Here is a 24,674-nt window from a genome sequence, read left to right as displayed (position 1 = left end):
TTCCAAAAAAAAATACAAACGTTTTTTACTTTAAATAGTTTCCAAGAAAACTAAGAGTCAAGGAGACATTGTCCACGCAGGTGATGTACTTTCACTAAGCAGCAATGTACCAAATTATTATTTATATTTGAAAAATGGGCTCATAAAATAATCCAATTAGAAAACCGAAATAAAGGATGGTGTCCTTTCCGATCCTTTCATTCAACAACCCTTGCATAAAATACTGCTTCTGCGGTTGTTGTCCCCTCGGTAGCTTGTTGATTTTTGTTTTGTCTGAATGCTTTCCGTACCGTAGTAAGTCTGTCTGGAAGAAAATCCTGTCGTCCTCGTGCGTTGGCTCTCTTCGTATGATGCACGTTGCGCTGGATTGGCTCTGGTGAGATTTTGCGATCTGCTGAAAGAGAAAGGGAAAAACGAGCATGACACACTCTCTCTCTCTTTTTATGCTGCATTCAGTTTGTCAAAAGTCAGTATTTTTGTGGGTTATGCTGTAAGATGATTACCGTTTTGTTAGACACCAATCGGTAAAATCAATACGAGTATTCTAAAGTAGACTGGGGTGTGTGAAAATTTTCACGATTTATTCAAAATAATCTGCTCGTAATATTTTTTGTCAACACAAATCGAGGTTGTAAGGTTAATCAACGATAAACGGTGTTATGTTTACTTCATTGTTCAACGCAAACTCCGTTCAATCATCATTGCAGCCTCTGGTTGACGTCAACGTCAACATTGCGCCAAATATGCATTATTTTTCTTTTGCATTTAATTGTTGAACGGTAAAGCCGTTATAATTAGAAAATCCAATATAGTAATATAGTATTCTTTTACTATAAAAATACAATTAAATCTGATGTAATTTGAAATGTTTTCTTCAAATATTTCAACAATATATTTACAATACACTCTACTGTATCACAAAAAAGTGTTTGCAAAAATCCCAGATTTTGTATAGTTACGATACTGAACAACCCGTACATTCTAATGTGAAAACGTCATTTACAATTTAATAAATGGTTCATAACAATACATTCTAATGTTTTTCTATCATTTCATCTATAATATAATCTATGGTCAATTTATTGTTTTTGATTGTAATGTTCCAATAAATTGAATTGTTTATCTATAATATTTTTTGTACTTTTAAAAAATCAAATATATCCAATGAATTTTAAAGAAGTTTCCCCACTTTAATAATCAGCAGTTGAATTTTTATGTTAAAAGCACTATGTACCTACAAATCTATAAAATTATGATCATAGATTGTTCGGGAGCAGCATTATCGACCCGCCCTAGCTACGACTCTGATGGTGGATTGTAAAAAGCAGATCTCATTATCACTCATTATCGCCCAACCTCAATGTGCATAACAGAGGAGATGAATAATTTGGAGTTTTTTGTTCTAGCCAATTAGTATGACACAGATCGTGGAACATGTGGTCAGGAAAGGCCCATGTATCCTTTAATATTTGTATAGCTTTTAACTAACTTGACTGTAAATATGTGTGGAATAAATGTATGAACTATGTAGTGTTAATGTTAAATCAGTGTTTCCAATTTCAACGTGTCGGATGGAGCCCCCAATAATCTTGGGATCGGGAATGGCGATCAGATCAGCAGTGTCTTCCCTCCCATACCTTCCGTGGCAGACCACATAATCAAAGTTAATCGATGTTGGGGCTTGGACGAAGGAAGCTCGCCGACATTTGGTCCTTCGAACCGGATCAAAGAAGGATTTAGTGCCAAACCGCCATTGCACAGTGCATTACGGGAGGGAACTAAACTCACCATTGAAATTATCGCCATCATAAGAAGTGCACTCACCGTTTCTGTGAAGAAGAATCACCAATATGCTCAACAGCTGACTGCCAAGCCTTTCCAATTAGAATTCCTACCAGCCGCCATCCAATTGGAGTTTGTTTCCGACGTCATCACCGAGGGTTTCTGCCTGTTTGCCCAGGTAAATAAACATACGGACAGTATATGTCCTGCCGTTGCTGGACTATTTCGACCACTACATCATTGTTCTTTCCATCACAACACTATCGATCTACGAGACGGCGATCACCGTGGAAGCCGAGCGTCAAAATAATACACTGTACCACCGAAACGAATCTACACCCAACTGTTTATTCAACTGCCATCATCAACACACATTTTGTGGTATAATCACCAAGGGAAGGAACGGAAATCAGGAAACAATCCTGGTTTGTCCAGGTAAATACGCATAAGAACTGTATATGTCCTGCCGTGGCTGGACTTTCTTTCGGTTTTCTACACCAATTTCTATTTCGACAACACCGTAAAATCATCGAGCCTCAATCGACACGTCAAACACACAATGGAACCGAACGATCGTAACCGCGACGAACAACTACACTGCTGGATGAAAGCTGAACTGTGGAGAGCGCAAACATAACAAACCGATGGACGGCACTACACACGCGCATAGGTGCGATTGGGAGAGATATTGGTGTTGGCGAACTTCTTGTTTCCACAGGTTAGTGCTACTGAGTATTATACACTAATTCGTATATGTCTTGCCGGGGCAAGGATAAACAGATTATTTCATGAATGATATTCTCTCGCTGCCGTGGATGTGGTAAACCAACTGATTTTCGTGGAGCATAATCGAGGGGTCAATCAATACGATTTAATCGATTATTGTCTTTCACTATTGCGGATGAACAGTTTGTGAACCGTGATATTCCGGCACACTGTTGTATTGGATCATTTGTTGCAGATACTGTGTTCACAGGTTAGTTGAACAGTATATGCCTTGCCGAAGTTGGACACCACGGAAATTACATATTTAAATCCTCTTTCTTGCGCTGTGTTTGGACGATCTGAGATACCTATCGAGTATAGAGCATTTGACATCCAATTTAAATCTGCGGAAAACGTACCTGTAGAGAAGGTGGAAAATCCTGTTTTTTCAGGTAAATATAAGAATTGCTCTACAGTGTATGTCTAGCCGAGGCTAGGATTCTGCAGAATATTACACCAAAGTTCTTTGTACCCTCTGTCAAAGTGCAACTGTGAAGATGGCTCCGACGGCATCCTCTTCCAAGAAGGCTCCAGCAATGAAGACCCTGAAGACAACCCTGCGGTCACTGCTTAACATGTTCCAGGACATTTGTGGGTTTGCGGAGAATTTAAGTGAAGTGACAAGTGCTAGTCAGGTAACGGTTCGTCTGGAGAAACTAGATGAGTTATGGGAGAAGGTAAACGAGATGATCCTAGAAATCGAGACTCACGATGACTACGACGAAAAAGAGGACGACTGTTTCAAGCAGCGGTCGGCGTTCGGCAGCAAGTATTATGACTTGAAGTCTTTGCTGTTGGACAAGGTCAAGGAGTTTGAGGAACCAGCAGTTCTCAACCAATCGACCCGAAGCTTGGACACGTCGCACCGACCAATTGGAGAGCATGTGCGACTGCCGCGAATAATGTTGCAGACCTTCGAAGGCAACATCGATGATTGGCTGAGTTTGCGTGATCTGTATATAACGCTCAAACACAGAAATGTGGAATTACCGGAGGTAGAAAAGTTTCACTACCTTAAGGGGTGCTTGGCAGGCGAGGCCAAGGCCCTTGTGGATCCGTTGGTTATTACAAGAGCAAACTATCAAATCGCCTGGGATACATTGATGAAGCGTTACAACGATAGCAAGCAGCTGAAGCGGCGCCAAATCCAGGCACTTTTCAAACTCCCAAAGCTGACTAGAGAGTCAGCAGTCGATTTGCAGTACCAGCCGGAGGGATATGAGAGAAGTACTCAAACATTGGACCAGCTAGTTCAGCCCGCCGATTACAAGGGTCTGCTGCTTTGGGCCTAATTCCAGCGACACGGAGAAGCTGGGAGGAATTCTCGTCTACCAAGGAGCACGATACTATGCAAGACCTGACTGACTTCCTGCAGCGCAGGGTTGAAATTTTAGCATCCCTACCATCCAAGCTCTCCGATTCCAAGGTGGAATATTCCCAAGCCAAGAAGAGATCTCCCAATCCTCGTTCAAGTTACAGTATCGTTCACAGTTCAGGTGCAAATTGTGCTGCATGTCGAGAGGACCATCTTCTTTACCAGTGTCCAACCTTCCAAGACATGTCCGTTTCCGATCGTGACAGATTGTTACGAAGCCAAGCACTTTGCCGCAACTGCTTCAAACGTGGACATCGAGCGCTGGAATGCCCTTCTCGATTCTTATGCCGGAACTGCAAAGGCAAACACCACACATTGGTTTGCTTCCGACCATCTTCAAATGGATATGAAAACGGATCACCGAGCGCTCGAACTTCTGCAGTGGGCACTAGTTCTCAATCAGAAAGAGGAAGATCTCCCCGTGGAACGCCAACGCAGGTGTCGTCGAATGTTTCTGGAAATCGTACGTCGTCGGTACTTCTTGCAACGGCCATAGTTATTGTCGAAGATGAAGATGGAGTCCGTGTCCCAGCTAGAGCATTGTTAGATTCCGGATAAGAATGCAATTTTATGACTGACCGTTTTTCTCAGCAGTTAAAAGTCCAACGACAGCGGTCAGATATCGAGGTTTACGGAATCGGGCAAGCTAACATGAAAGTGAAGCACAAGGTCACAGCCACCTTAAAATCGCGAGTAACAGGGTTCTCGCGAAAGATGGAATTTCTATTATTACCAAAGGTGACAGCAAATCTTCCAATAGCCAATGTGGACATGGCTGGATGGGAAGTTCCAGCCGGCGTAGAATTGGCAGATCCAGCCTTTTTTACATCTAAGACTGTCGACCTGGTGTTAGGAATACAACACTTCTTCACTTTCTTCAATAACGGAAACGAGGTTAGTCTTGGAGAAGGTTTTGCTACGCTCACGGAGTCAGTGTTCGGATGGGTGGTATCCGGATGTGTAAATGGGTTGCACAGTAACCACCGCATATCCTGCAATATGGCAGTCAGTCTAGAGGAGTTACTGACTCGATTCTGGTCATGTGAGGAAGTGGATGCACCAAATAATTATTCCCCGGAGGAAACACGTTGCGAAGATCAGTATATACAATCAGTTCGAAGGGACTGTGATGGGCGATATACTGTGTCCCTTCCCAAAGATAAAGCTGCACTTGAAAGGTTGGGTGAATCAAGAGATATTGCCTTCCGGCTTTTTCAAAGTCGGGAACGTAGACTGCTATAAGAACCAGAACTGCGTAGCCAATATCGAAAGTTTATGGCAGACTACCCAAAGTTAAGTCACAGGAGCAAGGTGGAAGCGCAGCTGGTAATCAATGGAGGGATTCGTTGTTACTTACCTCATCATCCTGTAGTAAAGGAGGAAAGCACCACAACCAAGATCCGGGTAGTATTTGATGCGTTGTGTAAAACTATATAACACGTCGCTCAACGATACGCTGCTGGTGGGACCGGTTATTCAGGATGATTTTCGGTCAATTATCCTGCGGAGCAAAACAAGGCAAATCATGGTGGTTTCGGATGTTGAAAAAATGTTTCGACAAATTCGAATTAGCAAGGAGGACACCCCACTACAAAGTATTCTGTGGCGAACGGATCCTAGTGAGATCATTAGTACATACGAGCTTACTACGGTGACGTATGGTACAAAACCGGCCCCATTCCTTGCTACTAGGACATTGAAGCAACTAGCGATGGACGAGCAAGCATGCTACCCGATGGCGGCCAAAGCGGCAACGGAAGATGATTATATGGACGACGTTCTAAGTGGCGCGGATAACCCAGAGGAAGCATTAGATATGTAAATCCAATTGGACGAAATGACACAGAGAGGTGGATTCCGTTCGATTCCGTCAAACTGCCCATTGGTGTTGCGGGGCATACCAGAGGCAGACTTAGCGATAGTGAAGGTGGAAGGAGTAGAGCTAGATCCTGACCCAGCTGTAAGAACTCTAGGGCTAGTATGGCATCCAGGAGCAGATGTCCTGAAATTCCGTTTCAAGATTCCCGAGACAAGCAGAACCGAGATTTTGTCAAAGCGAAGAGTTCTGTCAGTCATTGCGACACTATTCGATCCGTTAGGTCTGATAGGACCAGTAATCACATCAGCAAAGGTATTTATGCAGCTGTTATGGTGCTTGGAAGACGAGAAAGGAAGAAAATTAGATTGGGACCAGCCATTACCATCTGTTGTGGATACCGAGTGGCGTAATTTCCAAGTACAGCTGCCACAACTGAACAAACTGGTTATCGATCGCTGTGTGATCCAGCCAAAAGCAGCAAATGTAGAGCTGCATATATTTTGTGATGCATCAGTGCAAGCATACGGTGCTTGTGCTTACACAAGAAGCGTGAGTTCGTCTGGAAATGTTAAGGTGGTGTTACTGACGTCAAAATCCAAGGTGGCACCATTAAAGTGCCAATCCATTCCAAGGTTGGAACTATGCGGAGCATTATTGGCAGCGCAGCTTTCAGAAAGGATCCTGGAAGCGATTAAGATGGATGTGGAAGTGTTTTTCTGGACAGATTCAACTTGTGTCTTGCAGTGGATAAAAGCTGTCCCATCAACATGGACAACCTTTGTGGCCAACCGCGTGGCAAAAATTCAAGGATTGTCGGAGAAGCGAATCTGGCGTCACGTTTCCGGAAATCTGAACCCTGCTGACTTAATTTCCCGTGGGGTTAAACCGGACCAACTTAAAGGGTGCAGCCTCTGGTGGAAAGGTCCGCCTTGGCTCTGGACTGATAAAGATACCTGGCCAATTCAAGGCAACTCGCTAATATCAGAAGAAGTGGCCAAAGAAGGTCGTCGAACGACAGCTCACTGCACAAATCAACAGGAAGACTTCAGTAGTTGGTACGTAGAGAAATTCTCAAATTTCACGGATCTGGTGAGATGTACTGCTTACTGGCTACGATTTATGGATATCTTGAGGAAAGTTTAACCTACCAAGCGACGATACGGTGTGCTCCAAGTATCAGAACTACGGGAAGCTGAATATGTGGTCATTCGTCGTATGCAACAAATCGTGTTCAATGGGGAGTGGAAGGTACTTTCGGCAGGCGGTACGGTAGCCAGAAGTTCGCCATTACGCTGGTTTCATCCTAGGCTGTCACAGGACAAACTTATTCGTGTTGGAGGTCGATTAGAACATTCATCAGAACGTGAAGGTACCAAGCATCCGATTGTCCTACCAGCAAGGCATCCGTTCACCAAAAGGCTTTTGGAACACTATCATCATAAATTACTTCATGCAGGACCATAGCTGCTACTGGGTGCAATAAGATTACAATATTGGCCACTAGGCGGCCGCAGTGTGGCAAGAGAAGTAGTGCACCAATGTATCCGATGCTTCCGAGTAAAACCGAAGACAGTTGAACAGTTCATGGGAGAACTTCCAGCGGCTCGTGTAACTGTACCAAGACCATTCTCCAACACCGGTGTGGATTATTTCGGTCCAGTATACGTTCGGCTGACACCGCGTAGAGCTGCTGTGAAGGCGTATGTGGCAGTATTTATCTGTATGTGTACCAAGGCGGTGCATCTCGAGTTGGTAACGGATCTGTCAACCGAAAGATTCATTCAAGCATTACGCAGGTTCATTGGTAGACGAGGAAAGGTTACTGATATGTATTCGGATAATGGAACCAACTTTGTCGGTGCCAGTAATCAGATGAAGCAATTGTTTGTGCTACTAAAAAGCAGAGAACATCACGAGGCGGTAGCTAGGGAATGCACCAAGGACGAAATTCAGTGGCACTTCAATCTTCCGAGTGCTCCACACTTCGGAAGTCAGCAGTGATATCTGCGAAACTCAATTTAGTTGAGCTCTTGGAGAGCAAGTGCTGACATTTGAAGGCATGAACACAATTTTAGTAGAAGTCAAAGCTTGTATAAATTCGAGACCTTTGACTGCAATGTCAGACGACCCGAACGATTTGGAACCTTTAACCCCAGGACATTTCCTGATTGGAGCCTCGTTGCATCAACTACCAGACCGGGATTTTTCATCAGTTCCAATAAATAGGCTTTCCCAGATTCAGGTGACACAAAAAAAATTGCAGGAGTTCTGGAAAAGATGGCGGCGAGAGTACTTGTCACAATTACAAGGCAGAACGAAGCGTTGGCGTCCAGCAGTCCCAATATCAATAGGCCAACTAATCGTCATTCGTGAAGATAACGTGCCAGCAATCAGGTGGAAAATGGGAAGAATAGTAAAGGTACATCCGGGACAGGACGGTGTGGTAAGAGTTGCTACAGTAAGGACAGCAACAGGAACTTTGGATAGACCCATTGAGAAGTTGTGTATCCTTCCATCATCGGCTCAGATGTTGTGTTGTGGACAATACCTGGAGTAAATCCCACCGAAACACCCAAGGATATAAATATCGACGGCGTCCAAGTCCACCCAAAATAGGAGTCCACCTCAGCTACCAGGAATTATCACCCAACCACGTAAATACAGTCCACATCGGAAGGAGAAAAGGACCAGTTCCCAAACATTTGGTCCACCGAACCGGATCGCCCGGAAGGAAGGAAAGGAACATCGAAAGCATGAAGGATTGATTGACAATATTTCAAAATGGAGACGATCCGAGCAGCCGCACAAAGGTCAATAAGTAGGAGCAAAACTATAAACTTTTAAGGACGTCAGCAAATAAGGATTATCCAACGATTGAAGGTGTTGTAACTCGAAAAGACTATATCAACCTACTAGTCTTCCAGGTAAATTTAGATGGTATATGTCCTGCGAAGCAAGGACCGATGGATACTCCTCATTCTAAATCACTCTGCACTTTTCGGTTTATCTGCTGAATCACCAATACAACACGGGCGAAAGATCAACACAAATGATGTGACGTCATCAGGAATTTCTTGTTCATCACTTCGTCTGGATCAGATTTGGTAGTTTCGATCTACACACCGTTGTAATTTGGAAGATGTTCTCAACATTCAAAACTACCCCGTTTGCACTACAACACACACGATCGAGGAAACGAAGGCAAGTGAACGATAAAATTTGATCTGCATCTCACATCATCGTCGGAACACTTTTCGTAATGGACGCATGTATCAGCTGTTCATAGCTTCGCGCATTTGAGGACGGACTGCGCGACTACCACCCGAGCATCGTATTTGGTATATTCTCTAATTGCGAATGTATTACTCCACATGCGATCGATGGTGTACAGATATGTGCGATATCTACGAATTCACGCGTTGTACAGTAGAAAACCTAACTCCACACATAGGACGTTTTGATGTGGACAAGTAGATGTGGAACGCAATGCTGAATATTTCACACACGATGCTATATTATTAGACTTCACTTCGGCTCATCAGCTGGGAGGCTCACTGTGAGAAGCAGGTAATACAATTACGATGATAGTTACCACTACTAAGTGGATTCAGATGAACTCATAGGGAGTTTGTGGATGCTGTTATCATTGGGGTAACAGCAAACCAACTTAATGGTAGCGTTTCATGTGAAAATTCTTGGGAGCAGAAACCAATTTCTGTTATACTGCAGGACAACGAGAAAACGGTTCTCATGTTGTCGATTTTCCATGAGTTTTGCTGGGGATAAACAAAGTCAACAGGGTTGATTTGGCGTTTTACTCAGCTTTTAATTCCAAGGTGGAACGAGACGTTGGTTGGAACATCATTCGTCTTTACAACAGAGACGTTTCACACGACCACTGTGTTTACAATGATCAAGGGATCAACACAATCGGTTGGCGTTTCTCAATGAATTACGATCAGTCAGCATGGACGTTGGCTGCACGGTTCAGGAGATGATTCACATATGGATTCACCGGATTCAAAACCACAAGCCGCATATATTTCTAGGAAATGTTGAAGCAAGAAAGGAAGGTGAATCGTAGCTTCGACAAAACTGTCCGAATGTTGGTGAGCCCTACCGTTGTTTAAAATGTAGTAGTTTCACATGCTGGAAACAATTTACTTTATGTGTTCAGAAATGCAAGCCATTTCAGGGTGGGTGAGTATGTTCGGGAGCAGCATTATCGACCCGCCCTAGCTACGACTCTGATGGTGGATTGTAAAAAGCAGATCTCATTATCACTCATTATCGCCCAACCTCAATGTGCATAACAGAGGAGATGAATAATTTGGAGTTTTTTGTTCTAGCCAATTAGTATGACACAGATCGTGGAACATGTGGTCAGGAAAGGCCCATGTATCCTTTAATATTTGTATAGCTTTTAACTAACTTGACTGTAAATATGTGTGGAATAAATGTATGAACTATGTAGTGTTAATGTTAAATCAGTGTTTCCAATTTCAACGTGTCGGATGGAGCCCCCAATAATCTTGGGATCGGGAATGGCGATCAGATCAGCAGTGTCTTCCCTCCCATACCTTCCGTGGCAGACCACATAATCAAAGTTAATCGATGTTAGGGCTTGGACGAAGGAAGCTCGCCGACATAGATTAATTTGCACTTATCGATGAGTAAAATATTAACCGCTTAAAGCAGAAACGAACTGAGCAAAGTTTTGTTAATTTTGCATCTGTACGTTGAAATGGTTCGGTATTCTGCTTTATATTGGTGAAAACATCAAAAAAAGCTTGAGAAGCATTTAAGAGCGCTTCCTCCAGCATGGACTGGGAAATGAAATTTTAAATGCCTCCAAAACGTTACAAAAATATTTCGGCCAAATAATGTTTGGTTTGTGGGGTAAGAAATTCGAAAATCTAAGGGGTTAACTCATGGATTAACTGCTTATTGAAAATATATATACATAAAAATGAATTTCTGTCTGTCAGAACCTTTTAGACTCCGAAACTATTGAACCGATCAGCGTGAAAATTTGTATGCAGAGGTGTTTGGGCCGGGGAATGTCCTTAAGTTGGTTCGAGACCCTTCCATCCTTTGGAAAGGGGGGCTCGCATAAAAAATCAAACAGAAATTTCTGCATAACTCGAAAACTAAGCAGAGAATAAATGAATTTTAGGCGAAACGAAGTTCGTCGGGTCTGCTAGTGTAATATAAAAATCGGGATAACATACACCAGTAGACCTCTTCATGTTTTCAAAAAGTACCAAAAATTCAACCGGTCGACCTAGAATCACAATTCTTATGCTAAAATAAGCCTCCTGTCAAATTTTCATCTAATTCGGTTAAAATTTCGAGGTGACTTAGGTCGATTTAGTGTTTTTTAGTGGGCTATATTCAATTTTGAAAATCAGTTTACATCGAGCATCGGTCTGGTACGGACGCTTGTTTAGTCCTCTCGAACAACTTTTCAACGTGCGTTGTTGTCCCGTTGTTTAATTTTTTCTCACATTCGGCGGATAGCCAATTGATTCGGCTGGTCAGTGGCGTGTCTATTCAGCGAGTGAAACGGTCATTGCGGTGAACTGTGAACGAATACAAACAGCAAATGAGGTAGTGCGTGGACTCTGAATAGTGGCAGCGAACTTTCCCCCACTGCGTGCGGTATTTCGATAGTGTTCTACTAAAGCAGCGTGCTCTTTTCCGCCGGCGTGGTCCATCATATCAGAGCGTATTGGTGTCTTTGGTGTCGTCGGTTTCTTTTCTTCTTATTGGCATTTCATCCCCACATTGGGGACAGAGCCGCCTCACAACTTAGTGCTTTTTTTTTTGTTTCTTTATTAAGGAGACTTGCAGCCCGAGGCTGGCTCGTCTCCGCCTAACTTAGTGCTCATTAAGCACTTCCACAGCTATTAAGCCAAGTTACCATTTTTGCATTCGTGTATCATGAGGCTAACACGATGATACTTTCATGCCCAGGGAAGTCGAGACAATTTCCAATCCGAAAATTGTCTAGACCGGCACCGGGAATCGAACCCAGCCACCCTCAGCATGGTCTTGCTTTGTAGTCGCGCGTCTTACCGCATGGCTAAGGAGGGCCCCGTGTCGTCGGTTTACATATGCATATTCGTAGTGCGTTTTTCGTCTCGCGTGTATCGAATCCGCCCGTGCCGGTTGGCGACGCATGCGCGGTATAATGGAGTTGGTCACGGGTCACTCCGTCAGCCTAGGGAACCCCAGTAATGGCAAAATTTCCAATCGGTTGGATGGCGAGTTCACGGGTCGAAGAGTCCCGTGGTTTATGGACCCAGCAAACTTATCCGGGCCTGCAAACCCGTTCCTGCTCCGCCGGTCAGTAGAATTGTTCCTCGGAGGAGCGATCGAGGGAGCCAACAAGGAAAATCGCGGCCAAGGCTACATGTTAAAGCTACGCAATGCAAAACAGTACAAAAAGCTTCTGAAAATGGACAAACTCAGTGACGGCACCCCAATCTCTGTTGTTGAGCACCCACACCTCAACATTGTTAAGTGTGTGGTCTCTTGTTTCGACGCTGTGGACATTTAGGACGATCATCTTCTGAACGAACTCAAGGATCAGGGAGTGAAGGAGATTCACCGAATAAAGCGTAGAACGCTGGAAGGTAAGCTGATTAATATCCCCGCCATTGTACTTACCATCGCAGGGACAGTCATTCCGGAACATATTCAGTTTGGTTGGTCCCGTTGCCCTACCCGCAACTATTATCCTAACCCGATGAGATGCTTCCGTTGCTGGAACTTCGGGCATACCAGCAAGAGGTGCCCCAATGTCGAGGAAGTATGCGGAATCCAGCGATGGTCACCGAAGAAGCCACAAACGCACCCAGTAATCGTCCAAACTGCCGAGACAAACAGTTTTGCAAACATTGCAAGAACCTTGACCATCCAACCCCTAGCCGAAGATACCCAGTTTACCTTATGGAAGTTGAGGTACAACGAATCCGTGTCGATCGAGGGATCTCATATGGGCAAGCCCGTAAGGTGTTCGAAGATCGTTCTGGCGCCAATCAATCGGGTTCCTATGCAAATGCCACCACCGCTAGCAAAGATCAGGAGATGAACGAACTACAAATAACAATTGCCGAACTTCGCCAACAAACAAAGCAGTCTGGAAGTGTCAATAAGCGGATGGAAACAGTATTGTACCTTGCAATAAAATGACAACACTTTTGTGATCATTTTCCAAGGCTCTCACAGATGTGGAAAATTTCTACGCAGTACAAATAGCTCGTGCTATCCCAGCATTCACCGCCGGAATGCATCACATGGCGACCAAATTTTAAAAAATATCGAAGTAGCTTTTTTTCTGGAGGTATGTTTTTCTTAGGCGACTATCTGGCGCGTATTCTTCGTTGCGACCAAAAGTGAGCGGAAGAGTAGATTTTTTTATGAGCGGTACAGTACAAAAAAGCGGTACAATCGAGGAGTTGATCTCACCGAAACAATCAACAGAATGCAGGAAAGCTTGGAAGTAAAAGACAAGGTGATTGAAAAGTTGAGGGCTATGCTAAAACAAAATGATCAAGAAACCATCAAGAGAAAGCCAAGCAACCAGGAGATCGCCAAGAACAAGCCAACCACCATACCAATCAATATTACTTATAACATCTTTAGCGATGACTCCGACAATATGGACACATCAAAGCAACAAACACCGAAGCGAGACCGTTCAACCAGGGATTCAGGGGACAGCAGCGATGTCAACACCGGCAAGCCTAGAACGAAGCGAGGTGCGGTTTCCACGAACAAGTAAGTGATTTACCGGCCCAGTTTCGTTTTCATGATTTCTTTTGTCAATCCAACAAGACACTTTCTATTATCCTATTCAATCCAGATCCCAATAATTATTTAAGCAATAGAAATATGCAAACTGGCCCTCACGTAAGAGTAGCAGCACCCGTTACTCAAATTACTAACAACGGCACACCACCCACCGAACTTCATATAAGAACACCTGCTACCCTTTCCGAAAATACTACCCCACCTCCATCACCCAACACAAACAACGATCAAGCTGCAGTTGAGTATCCGGGGCCCCGCCAGTGCGGACGCTACACCCCTATCGGAACTGGCGGACAACCTCCGGCGCTCGGATGCTGACCCTGCCAGCCAGGAGCAAGTAATCTCGTCGATGGACACCGAGCGATGCAAGCGAAGAGCAGTCGGCGTTCTTGGGACGCATTTTCATTCCCCAACGGACGACGAGGGATGCAAGTCCAAGCGCAAAGTTCAAGTGCCGCCGTTGCGGACGAAGACCATTTTTTCCCTCCTCTAGGAGCGGATCTAACAGCCGACCGATATGATGTGCTCCATAGGAGAAGATGCGGCTCCGACGCAGAGATGATAACGCTCCGGTCCTTCCCGTTCTGCCACCATAGCAACTCTTACAACCCATGGCGAGGAACCTCCGGAAGAAGCCTCCGGAATGTGGAAGAAAGTGCAATCCCCAAACGTCATCATGCACAACCCATACGTCACGAGTGAATGAACGAGGCTGTGTCGTGCAACACCTCGTCAGTCACCACTACTGATGCTGTCACCAGATTCGGGCGGCAATTTCTATTTTGAGTTTATACTCGACAGTGTAACGTTACAGTCATCAATAAAGTTTTTCTTTCAAAGCCTGTTAACTCTTTCACACTAAAATCGCGTGTGCTATTTCCCGAAGGAAAACTGTTGTCCCACTGCTACACTTGTCCGCCAACAGGTTATGGGCTCCAGTGGAAGTTTAGAAAAGTGATACTTTTTCTAAAGTGGTAGTGTTTTTCGTCGGAAGATTTTTTGTAGCACGGTTGCGCGTTTCGGTTGGTGCTTGGCGACTTTGGTACAGTGCGGTAAGGGAAAGTAAAATGGCTGACATCTCGAAGCTCTCGTTCGTGCGACTCAATAACGACAATTGGCAGTCGTGGAGCTTTCGAATGCGTATGTTGTTGATTCGTGAAGAACTGTGGCGAGTGGTCTGTGAAGAGCAGCCGGAAGACGTTGATGATGATGACTGGAATCGTGATGATCAGCGTGCTATGGCGACGATTGGATTATGTTTAGAAGAGTCGCAGTACAGCATCATCAGGAACAAGGAAAGTGCGAAAGAAGTGGGAGTCGTTAAAGCGATACCACGAAAAGCCGAATATGACGTCGCGAGTGTCTCTTTTGAAGAGGTTATGTTCGTTAAATCTCATTGAAGGTGGAGATATGGAAAAACATCTCGTTGTGTTGGATGAGCTTTTGAGCGCCTGGAGAATGTGGGTCAGAAGCTCGATGATACGCTGAAGGTAGCAATGATCCTGAGAAGCTTGCCGGATAGTTTTGACAGCCTTGTGATGGCATTGGAAAGTCGCGCGGACGTGGACATTACGCTTGAACTGGTTAAATCAAAGTTGCTGGATACGTACCAGCGTCGCGTTGATCGGTCGGTCGATGGAGCAGTAGTGGAAAAGGCTATGAAATCGAACACAAAACGTGATAATGGAAAAGTGTGTTTTTATTGCCAGAAACCGGGACACATTAAGAAATTCTGCCGCAAATTTCTGGCCACACAACAGAGTGACAGTGAGTCGGAGTCGGTGGGTAAGCGGCCCCCGCAGAAAGCAAAACAGGTGCAAAGGTCGAGTGAACCGTTATGTTTTGTCGCGGGACATGCTGCGCAAAATGCGTGGATTCTAGACAGTGGTGCGTCCTGTCATATGACCAGTGACAAAAGTTTCTTCACCTCGCTGGTGGAATGCGCTGGAGCAGATGTCGTGTTAGCTAACGGAAACAAAACAAAAACGGCCGGAAATGGTGAAGGTGTACTCATGGGCGTTGATAGTGATGGAAAGCAAGTTGAAATCCGAATCACTGATGTACTGTTTGTACCTGAGTTGGATGGCAGTCTGTTGTCTGTCGGCAAAATGGCAAGTAAAGGATTTATAGTGCGGTTCGCGAATGACGGTTGTGATATTGTGAACAGTTCGGGTAGCGTCGTCGCCGTGGGTGTACGTTCCGGAGCATTATACGGGTTGAAAGTGGTGGAACGAGCGATGCAGTCAGTCGGGGACTGCCACACACAAATGTGCCGACACTTGTGGCACCGGCGTTTTGGCCACCGGGACCTAGACGCAGTGAACAAAGTGATTACAGACAAACTCGGAAGTGGTATTGTTGTAACGGACTGTGGAAGAGAGGAAGTATGCGAAACTTGCCTCGAAGGGAAAATGGCTCGGAAGCCGTTTCCAAGTGTAGTGGACAGAAAACGAAGCAAATTTTGGATCTCATACACACTGACTTGTGTGGGCCTTTCAGCAGTGTCACGCCGAGTGGAAATCGGTATTTTCTGAGCCTGATCGACGACTATAGTCGGTTCACTATCATCTATCTGCTGAAAGAAAAGTCGCAGGCCAAAGACAAAGTGAAGGATTTTGTCTACTTCTGCCAAAACCACTTTGGAAGAAAACCAAAGATTATCCGATCGGACGGTGGCGGTGAGTATATAAACAATGTGTAAGGTTTGAATCTTGGTCAATTCTGGGTCTGCATACAAATAAAACATCTGTCCATAAGTACGGTTGGGGCAAGAATGACTTTTCTATTTATTAAGTGTTGCTTAGATGCATTCTAGAATCATAGCTTACTATTACATGTTCAGACCTACAATCTCCCCTTATTTTTATTAAAAAGAATCGAACGTTCAACATATTATATTTTAAAGCAAACTAACAATTGTTAATACGGTACATAATCCTTGAAATGCTGTGGCTCTTTACGTATTCTTTTGCTAGAATCTTCTTCTTCAACATCTTGTAACACCAATCCTTTTTCATTCTCATCCTCATTTCCTATTCCCTTAAGATGGGCCACATTTCGTCGATATTCCTTCCCAGTTTTAATTGATTGCAGCGTGCAATCCGCTCCATTTTTTCTTGTCACCAGAAACTCTTCGTTAATGTAATCAGTATCCAATTTATTTTGTTTCTTCATCCTTTTCATCAATACTTTATCTCCAACATCAATCTTGCTGTGATTAGCTTTTCGTTTTCTGTCACTATACGCTTTTCCTTTTTCTTTTTGCAAACGATCCATATCTCTAACTTCCTCATCTTTTAACTGATACATGGGTACTTGTGGTAATTTACTTCGAATACGTCTTCCAAACATTAATTCTGACGGTGATTTTCCAGTTGTGGGATGATTTGTGGAATGATACACTAGTAAATAATGACTCAACTCCTTCCTCCAGCTCTTACCCAATTCCTGTGCGATCCGAAGCCTCTTCAATATTGTTCTGTTTTGTCGCTCTACTTCTCCGTTTTGTCGAGGCCAATACGGTATCGTATTGACCAATTCGATACCATTCTCGATGCAAAACTTTTTAACTCATTACACGTTTCCCGCAGTTGCGGTCCATTGTCTGCTCTAATTGAAATAGGAATTCCGTAACGACCGAAGATAACGCAAAGTTCTTCAATTACATCTGTGGCAGTTATAGTCGACATTTCCTTCACTTCAATATATCGACTATAATAGTCAACTTCTACAAATAAATACTGACCATCTGGTAACGGCCCAAGAAAATCTATCGCGACATCTTCCCATGGACCTGACGGCATTTCTTTCCTTACCATTGGTTCAGGTGCGTCAGGGCAGACACCAAACAGCAACCTCTGCAATCCTTCACGAATTTTTCAACATCTTGATCTAGTTTTGGCCACCAAACATTCGTACGCAAATGGGTCTTCATCATTCTGCTACCAGGATGACCATCATGAGCTATTTCCAGTACTCTTTTTCGAAGCTTCTGAGGGATTATCAATCGATCTGTACGGAGCAAAACTTCTCCGACTTGACATAATTCCTTTGCAATGACTTTGTATGCTAAAGGCAGTTCTTCAAATCCATTTATTCTTATCATTCTCAGTACATTTTGAATCTCTTCATCCGCAGTAGATGCCGCTTTTATTTCTTCCCAACTCAATGCAATTGAATTTGCTGCAGCTTCTACTATTTCTCGGATTATCATTTCTTCGCTGCTATCAAAAGGCTTGGGATCTAGAACCGCTAGTCTAGACAGTGCATCAGCTACGTTGTTTTCACCAGAAATATGAACAATATTATATTCAAAAGCTTGTAACCGCAGCACCCATCTTTCTATTCTAGCACATGGTTTTGATCTAGGAGTAAACAGGAATTGCAGTGCTTTGCAATCTGTAATTAAATCGAAAGACCTTCCCAATAAATATACTTGAAACCTTTCAACAGCCCAGACTAGAGCAAGCGCTTCTTTTTCCGTTTGGCAGTAGCGCGATTCTGTATCGGTCAAGGATTTCGAAGCATAACTTATAATAAGTATAGCACCTAGACCCACCGGACTGGCGTCTGCTGTAACAGCTGTTCGATGGCTCACATCATAATATCCCAATCGTCCTGCTTCACTCATAGCTTTCTTAATTTCTTCAAATGATTCCGTATGTCGTGGTGTCCATTCAAAAGGTACGCCTTTTTGTGTGTTAATTTTCGGAGCGGTTCATCAATTGATGCTAAATTTCGAATAAATTTATTCATATAATTGGCGAGACCCAGAAAACTTCGTACTTCAGCTTCATTCTTTGGCTCGCGAAATGAAAGAACAGCATCTGTCTTAACTTTAGACGGTTGAATACCATCAGCCGTGATGGTATGTCCAAGAAAGTCTAGCTCTTTGACTTTGAACATGCATTTATCCCAGTTCAATTCCACATTACGTTGCTTAAAACGATTGAGAACCTAAATAATACCAAATAGGATTATTTAATTTATGCTAAATAACATTTATTTCAAACAACAATATAAAAGTAAATTAGGCTACCTCATTCAAACGACTATCATGCTCTTCTACAGTTGCACCTTCAATGATAACATCGTCTAAATACCAATAGGTGCCTTCACAGCCAGTAAGTATTTCATCCATAATACGTTGGAATGCTTCTGGAGCAGTTACCAACCCAAATGGCAGTCGTTTGAATCTGAACAGACCAAGACTTGTTATGAAAGTTGTTACATCTCTTGATTCCGTTTCAAGTTCCACTTGCAAAAATGCTTCTCTAATATCTAATTTACTTCGTATCATTTTCGACCTAAACGTGCCAAATACTCATCTACTACAGGCATCGGATGGCGTTCCCTTAATACCGCTTCATTAACTCGACGCAAATCCAAACAAAGTCTAACATCACCATTCGTTTTTCCCACGACTACTAATGGTGATACCCAGCTCGTTGGTCCAGTTTTGACTTCTATAATGTCCCTCGATAGTAACTGTTCAAGTTTTGTTTTCACAGCAGCTTCTAACGGTATTGGAATTCTCCTCAACGGTTTGAAAAACGGGTTTGACTTCGGGATCAGTGAAAATTTGTACTTGTATTCCAGATATTTTCGAAAATGGTTTCATGACCTTTGTGACCTGATTGACGTCTACTCCAACTTTCAATATACCCAACTGCTTCGATGTCTCGTCTCCCAACAAACATTGTTATCCACCATTCACAACGAAAATTCAGCCTTAACACTTCTACGACCTACGCAAATATCAGCAACAAATGTTCCTGTTACATCCAACAATCTCTCGTTTCCGTATGCCTTGAGTTTTCGAGCACATCCCTTCACGGACGAATGAATCTTGACGCCAGCGTTTTTCAACTTATTCCAAACTTCTGGTGTAATCAAATTACAATCGGCTCCTGAATCCACTAGCATATCCTGGTTCACACCACCAACGCAACACGTGATAATATTCGACTTATTTCCGGAGTAAAAAGCGTAATATGTTTTATCCGAATCAGTTGCTTCGGTATGCAATTCAGATTTCGTTTCAGTAGATTCAACAAGCCGCACTTTCTTCGATATTTTGAGATCCTTTTGATAAGACGGAACACGTTTCTTGTCTTTTCGACACACTGTCTCAAAATGACCTCGCATCCTGCAATTCCTACATTCTTGATTTCGCGCAGGGCAATGCGGAGAATTTGAAAAATGACCATGCCTTCCACAGCTGAAACATTTCATTCCATTCCGCTGAATTTGATTGTTTTCGGTCACAATACGGTTGTTGCTTGTAGCCATACTTGATCCACTAGCTATTTGTCCTTCAATACGATAAACACTTTCTCCTGGCGATTCAACGTTAGACAAACCCTTCACTTGTTCCTCCACGCTCTCTATCATAGCACCCAAAGCCTCTATCTGTGATAGTGTTTGATCCTCCTTTAAAATACGACTACGCAGTTCATTAGACTTGCAACCTTGCGCAATGATGTCAATTAGCGTAATTTCAGTTAAAACCTTTAAAATGCAATAAAATTACTAGGAACATATAAATTATGCATTGAGAATTTAGTATTAATACCTTCGAAATTTCAGTCGAATATTTATCAAACCCACATTCAGAAACTTGTTGTCTTAAACGCAAAACAAATTGTGCAAACCGTTCGTCCTTTTTCTGTCGCATTTCACGTAAGCGGTGCCTCTCAAGCGTGTCTTGTCGTACTGGTTTGAAGAAATCATCCAATTTCTCCACCGCAAGATCGTACCAATGTTTTTCAAGGAAACCAACGGAAACTTCTCTGTGTCGGGCAAATGAGCAAAACTCGTTGCAGCTGCGGACCTCCAAGATACAACAGTTTAGCTCTCATGATCTTCTGGTCCTGTACACCGTGTGCTTCAAAATAGCATTCGAGGCCACATTTCCATGACTTCCACTCTCTAGCCAATCGTGAACGCTCAATTTGTTCACAGCAAAATGGTGGAATAGCTCGCATTTCCATTTCCATCTGTAAGTTGTGTTATGAATTAATACATTAAGTGTTGTTCATAATTGTATTGCATCACACAAATTCGACTAATTATAATGACCATTGCCATAGCTACAACACAACAGATTTTTCTTCTACTTCCAGGTAGATACTAAAAATACGTTCGCTACTAAAGTAGAAACTCCATGTGGATCCAAAATCCGACCGCTATCACAAAGATAGAATCTCCGTTGTTTAAATTCCAATTTCGATCGCTACCAAACCGGTAGAGTCTCCATTCTTTGGATCCAAGATCCGAACGCTACCATAATGGTAGAAGCTCCATACAAACCATTTTTCTTAATTTTAAATGCTCAACATTGAAATATATATACCTATTTAAAAAACTACCTTATCCTTTCACCTCGTCGCCAGATTGTAAGGTTTGAATCTTGGTCAATTCTGGGTCTGCATACAAATAAAACATCTGTCCATAAGTACGGTTGGGGCAAGAATGACTTTTCTATTTATTAAGTGTTGCTTAGATGCATTCTAGAATCATAGCTTACTATTACATGTTCAGACCTACACAATGATTTACAAAACTTTTTATGCGAAAGAGGGCATTGTTGCCCAGTGTACCACCGCTTATTCGCCTCAATCCAATGGATTAGCAGAGCGCAAAAATCGTTCTCTCCAAGAGATGGCCTCATGCATGCTCCTAGATGCGGGGATGGAGAAAAGTACTGGGGCGAAGCCATTCGTACGGCAACATTCTTGCAGAACCGGTTGCCGTCTCGTGTGATCGAAGGAACACCGTACGAAAGATGGTATGGTACGAAGCCGGCGCTGGATCGGTTGCGTGTATTTGGTAGTGTTGCTTACGTCCACATACCAGATGCACATCGGCGAAAGTTGGATCCCAAATCGAGAAAGTTGACTTTTGTTGGATATGCTGAGGACAAGAAAGGCTATCGGTTCCTGGATCTGGCCACGGACACTATCACCGTTAGCAGAGACGCATCATTTATTGAGTGGAATAACGGCTCATCACAGATTGAGATCTCGCACATTCAGAAGAATAAGCGCCTAAGTCGAAAATGTTTTAAGAAACAGGAGGAGTTGGCGACGTCGGACGACGAATTTACGGACGCCAATTCAAGTGACGAATTAAAGGGGTTCAACGATATAGTAGTTCAGGAGGAGCACGTCGAAGCGAGTCCGCAGAAACAGTTGCCTATCCGGTCTACACGGGGTATGATGCCTAACAAGATGTCGGATTACGTTGTCGGAATCGCTTTCTATGCCGTTAATGAGCCGATGACTGTTCGTTCTACAGAAAACCCAGATAAGAAATTGTTCGTGAAGAAAGTTGAAGCGAAAATGTATAGCGATGTGAAACAGAATCGACCTGTGCTGGAAAGGGATGGAAGACTGAAATCAATTTCTATCGCTAACATCACCAAGGAGGATCCACCAAAGAGAAAGTCGGAAGTTTGTAAGTGTGAGCAAGTTCGTAACGATATTCCACGGATGCATCGTTCGCTGAGAGCTGAAGATCATGGAGATAGTAAGCTGACGAATTGGAGATTGAGGAGGAGTGTGGAAGAAAGTGCAATCCCCAAACGTCATCATGCACAACCCATACGTCACGAGTGAATGAACGAGGCTGTGTCGTGCAACACCTCGTCAGTCACCACTACTGATGCTGTCACCAGATTCGGGCGGCAATTTCTATTTTGAGTTTATACTCGACAGTGTAACGTTACAGTCATCAATAAAGTTTTTCTTTCAAAGCCTGTTAACTCTTTCACACTAAAATCGCGTGTGCTATTTCCCGAAGGAAAACTGTTGTCCCACTGCTACACTTGTCCGCCAACACGGAAGAGCTCTGGGGGAGAGCACACCCACGCCAATTTGTTGGTGGAAAACACTTTGTTGGTCGAAAACACCTCCTTTTTCCGTCGCCTCCCCCATCTCTGCCGGTTGTGGGTCCTGGTACCCCGGCACCAAGCAATACCCTGTCGACACCTCGAGTCCAACCAATATCACCAAGATGGCATTGGTGTTGAACTGACCCTGTAGATAAAAAAAACACTTCAATAGGGGAAAATACCTATTCTTGGCAGTCTAATGTCGAATTCGTTTTTAAAAAGTTCCAACCTAGGTTGGAACCAGTTCCAACCTAAGTGCTGTCAAAGTGTTTTTTTATTCGCTCAGGTGGTGGGACTGGTCGGAATAAACAAGCAGAAGGGAGAAACGAAACTGTCTGTTTATTAAAATAAAATGCGCATTGAAAAAAATGTTTTTTGGGAATTTTGTGATATTTGTAATTTTAGTTTTAAATTAAATTAATCCAGTACTGTTGTCTAGATTGTTAGGGATTTGTTAGGGAAGTCATGTATTCATAAGTTCATTCAGGTTTTCCTCACATTTTGTGTCCTAAATTAGGTCGGTGGATGGAAGTATGTAGTTTGGGAATTCCCCTTGAAACCCGTTCACAAAATCCGCTAGTAATTGTCAGAAAAATATAATTGAGGAATACCGAATAGAATTATTTCTTATGCAGAATTTCATTTGAAATTCTTCCAAAAACTCTTTCGTGCGTTTCAGAATTTTCTTCAGGAATTCTGCTTGAAATTACTTCAGACATTCTTTCGGTAATTCTTTCTTGAATTTTCAGGCATTCCTCCCTTTTTTTAAGGGATCCTTTCGAGATGAATTCCTTTGGAAATTTTTCTATGAATATCTTTGAATACTGTTCCAGGATTTTCTCTGGAAGTTGTTTCAGGAATTAATTTGGAAATTCCTACAAAAATTCCTTCAGGGAATCCTTCTGGAATACAGGAACTTACTCGAAGTTTCCTTCATGAATTGCTCCGTAAGTTTCGTACATAAATTCCCCGGAAGTACCTTGATCAATTCCTCCGGGAGATTCTTGAAGATTGAAAATGCACGGGGCCCGAAATCCGGCGGAAAATTTTCCCGAGGTGTGAGGCTACCTTTATCAGGAGAGGTAGCGAGGAAAAAAATTGCGAATCCTGGAGAATTTTTATTTCATGCTTCTGAGTGTTCTCCAAAAAAACTTTTGTAGAAATAGATGAATTTTTGTAAAATAGAAAATCTCTTTTACATGAATTTTATACGGAATTCTTGGTATAAAAATGTGCACGGGATTATTGAATATCATTAAATAGGAGAACTTTACCGATCTCCATCTCACTGAACATAAATATATTCATCTCATCGGGAAACAAAGAAATACAGCACCAATTTCGTCGCCTCTTTTGTCAACATGCGTGCTCACTGCTGAAAAAAATAATAAACAATCCAAATTCCTTTCCATTGTTTTGCTTTTGATGGGATGAATATCGGAGTCATGAGATAAATTCCAGGAGCAGTTCCCCTGTTAATATCCGCCCAAAAGTAAATTCCACTATCCGCAAAAATCAGTTCACGCACTTGAACATATTTATTTATTTATCATGATCTGATTAATCAAGGCCAACGCACTGCCAGTGCACTGGATGTCCGCGATCATCTGGATCATATGTTTCGAATCAAAACAAACACGATGCTACGCACACCAACATATCCAATGACAGATGGAACTGAAAATGTTTTTTTATTCAGGGTTCGGGTTGGCACTGACCCAGGTTTAAAAACGAATTCGACATAAGACATTCGCCAAATAGAATGATAAAAATAATGAATAAATACACTAAAACACAGGTATAGTTCAACTGGTATACATACATTTGTATGCTCTTCCTTTGATGATTGGTGTTCGCTAAATATAACAGCTTTTACCACAAACTCAGTAAATTTAATATAAAGTAACAGGTCAACGTTTCTTCTATTGGCATAGCAATTTCTATTATCAGCAATGAGTTTGCTCCCTTTAGCAACTAGACACGGAAGTAGAAAACTGGAAATGTATTGGTGCCAAATGCTGGTTGTTTATATCCTCCAGTAGCAAAATTCATTCATATTAATCGGCCGCACGCTAATCTCGCTTCACTCAATTTTGGAAGAAAACTTTATTAAATTATTTACTTTATTTATCAAATTGGCTTAAAACAAAACATGGATTTTTAGCCTTGGCATCAATTTTATGTGATGTAGACATATAGGCAAAAACATTTAAACACATTGT

At 42.8% G+C, this 24,674-nt stretch overlaps 2 protein-coding genes across 2 annotated transcripts; both read left to right on the top strand.

The window, feature by feature from the left end:
- Nucleotides 1-3,044: 3,044 nt before the first annotated feature.
- On the top strand, nt 3,045-3,839 carry LOC134223005 (uncharacterized). The gene has a single exon (XM_062702144.1). It carries the CDS (start codon nt 3,045-3,047, stop codon nt 3,837-3,839), a length of 795 nt encoding a protein of 264 aa, XP_062558128.1.
- Nucleotides 3,840-5,336: 1,497 nt separating this feature from the next.
- LOC134223004 (uncharacterized) lies at nt 5,337-5,744 on the top strand. Its single transcript, XM_062702143.1, has one exon. It carries the CDS (start codon nt 5,337-5,339, stop codon nt 5,742-5,744), a length of 408 nt encoding a protein of 135 aa, XP_062558127.1.
- The last annotated feature ends 18,930 nt before the right edge of the window (nt 5,745-24,674 follow it).

Source organism: Armigeres subalbatus, chromosome 3 (genome assembly GCF_024139115.2).
Source record: "Armigeres subalbatus isolate Guangzhou_Male chromosome 3, GZ_Asu_2, whole genome shotgun sequence".
Taxonomy (NCBI): domain Eukaryota; kingdom Metazoa; phylum Arthropoda; class Insecta; order Diptera; family Culicidae; genus Armigeres; species Armigeres subalbatus.
Note: the sequence above shows the minus strand (reverse complement) of the source record. Positions and strands in the feature narration are given on the sequence as shown.

Coding starts and splice junctions, on each gene's coding strand:
- LOC134223005 (XM_062702144.1), top strand. CDS start 3,045: ATGGCTCCGACGGCATCCTCTTCCAAGAAGGCTCCAGCAATGAAGACC.
- LOC134223004 (XM_062702143.1), top strand. CDS start 5,337: ATGCGTTGTGTAAAACTATATAACACGTCGCTCAACGATACGCTGCTG.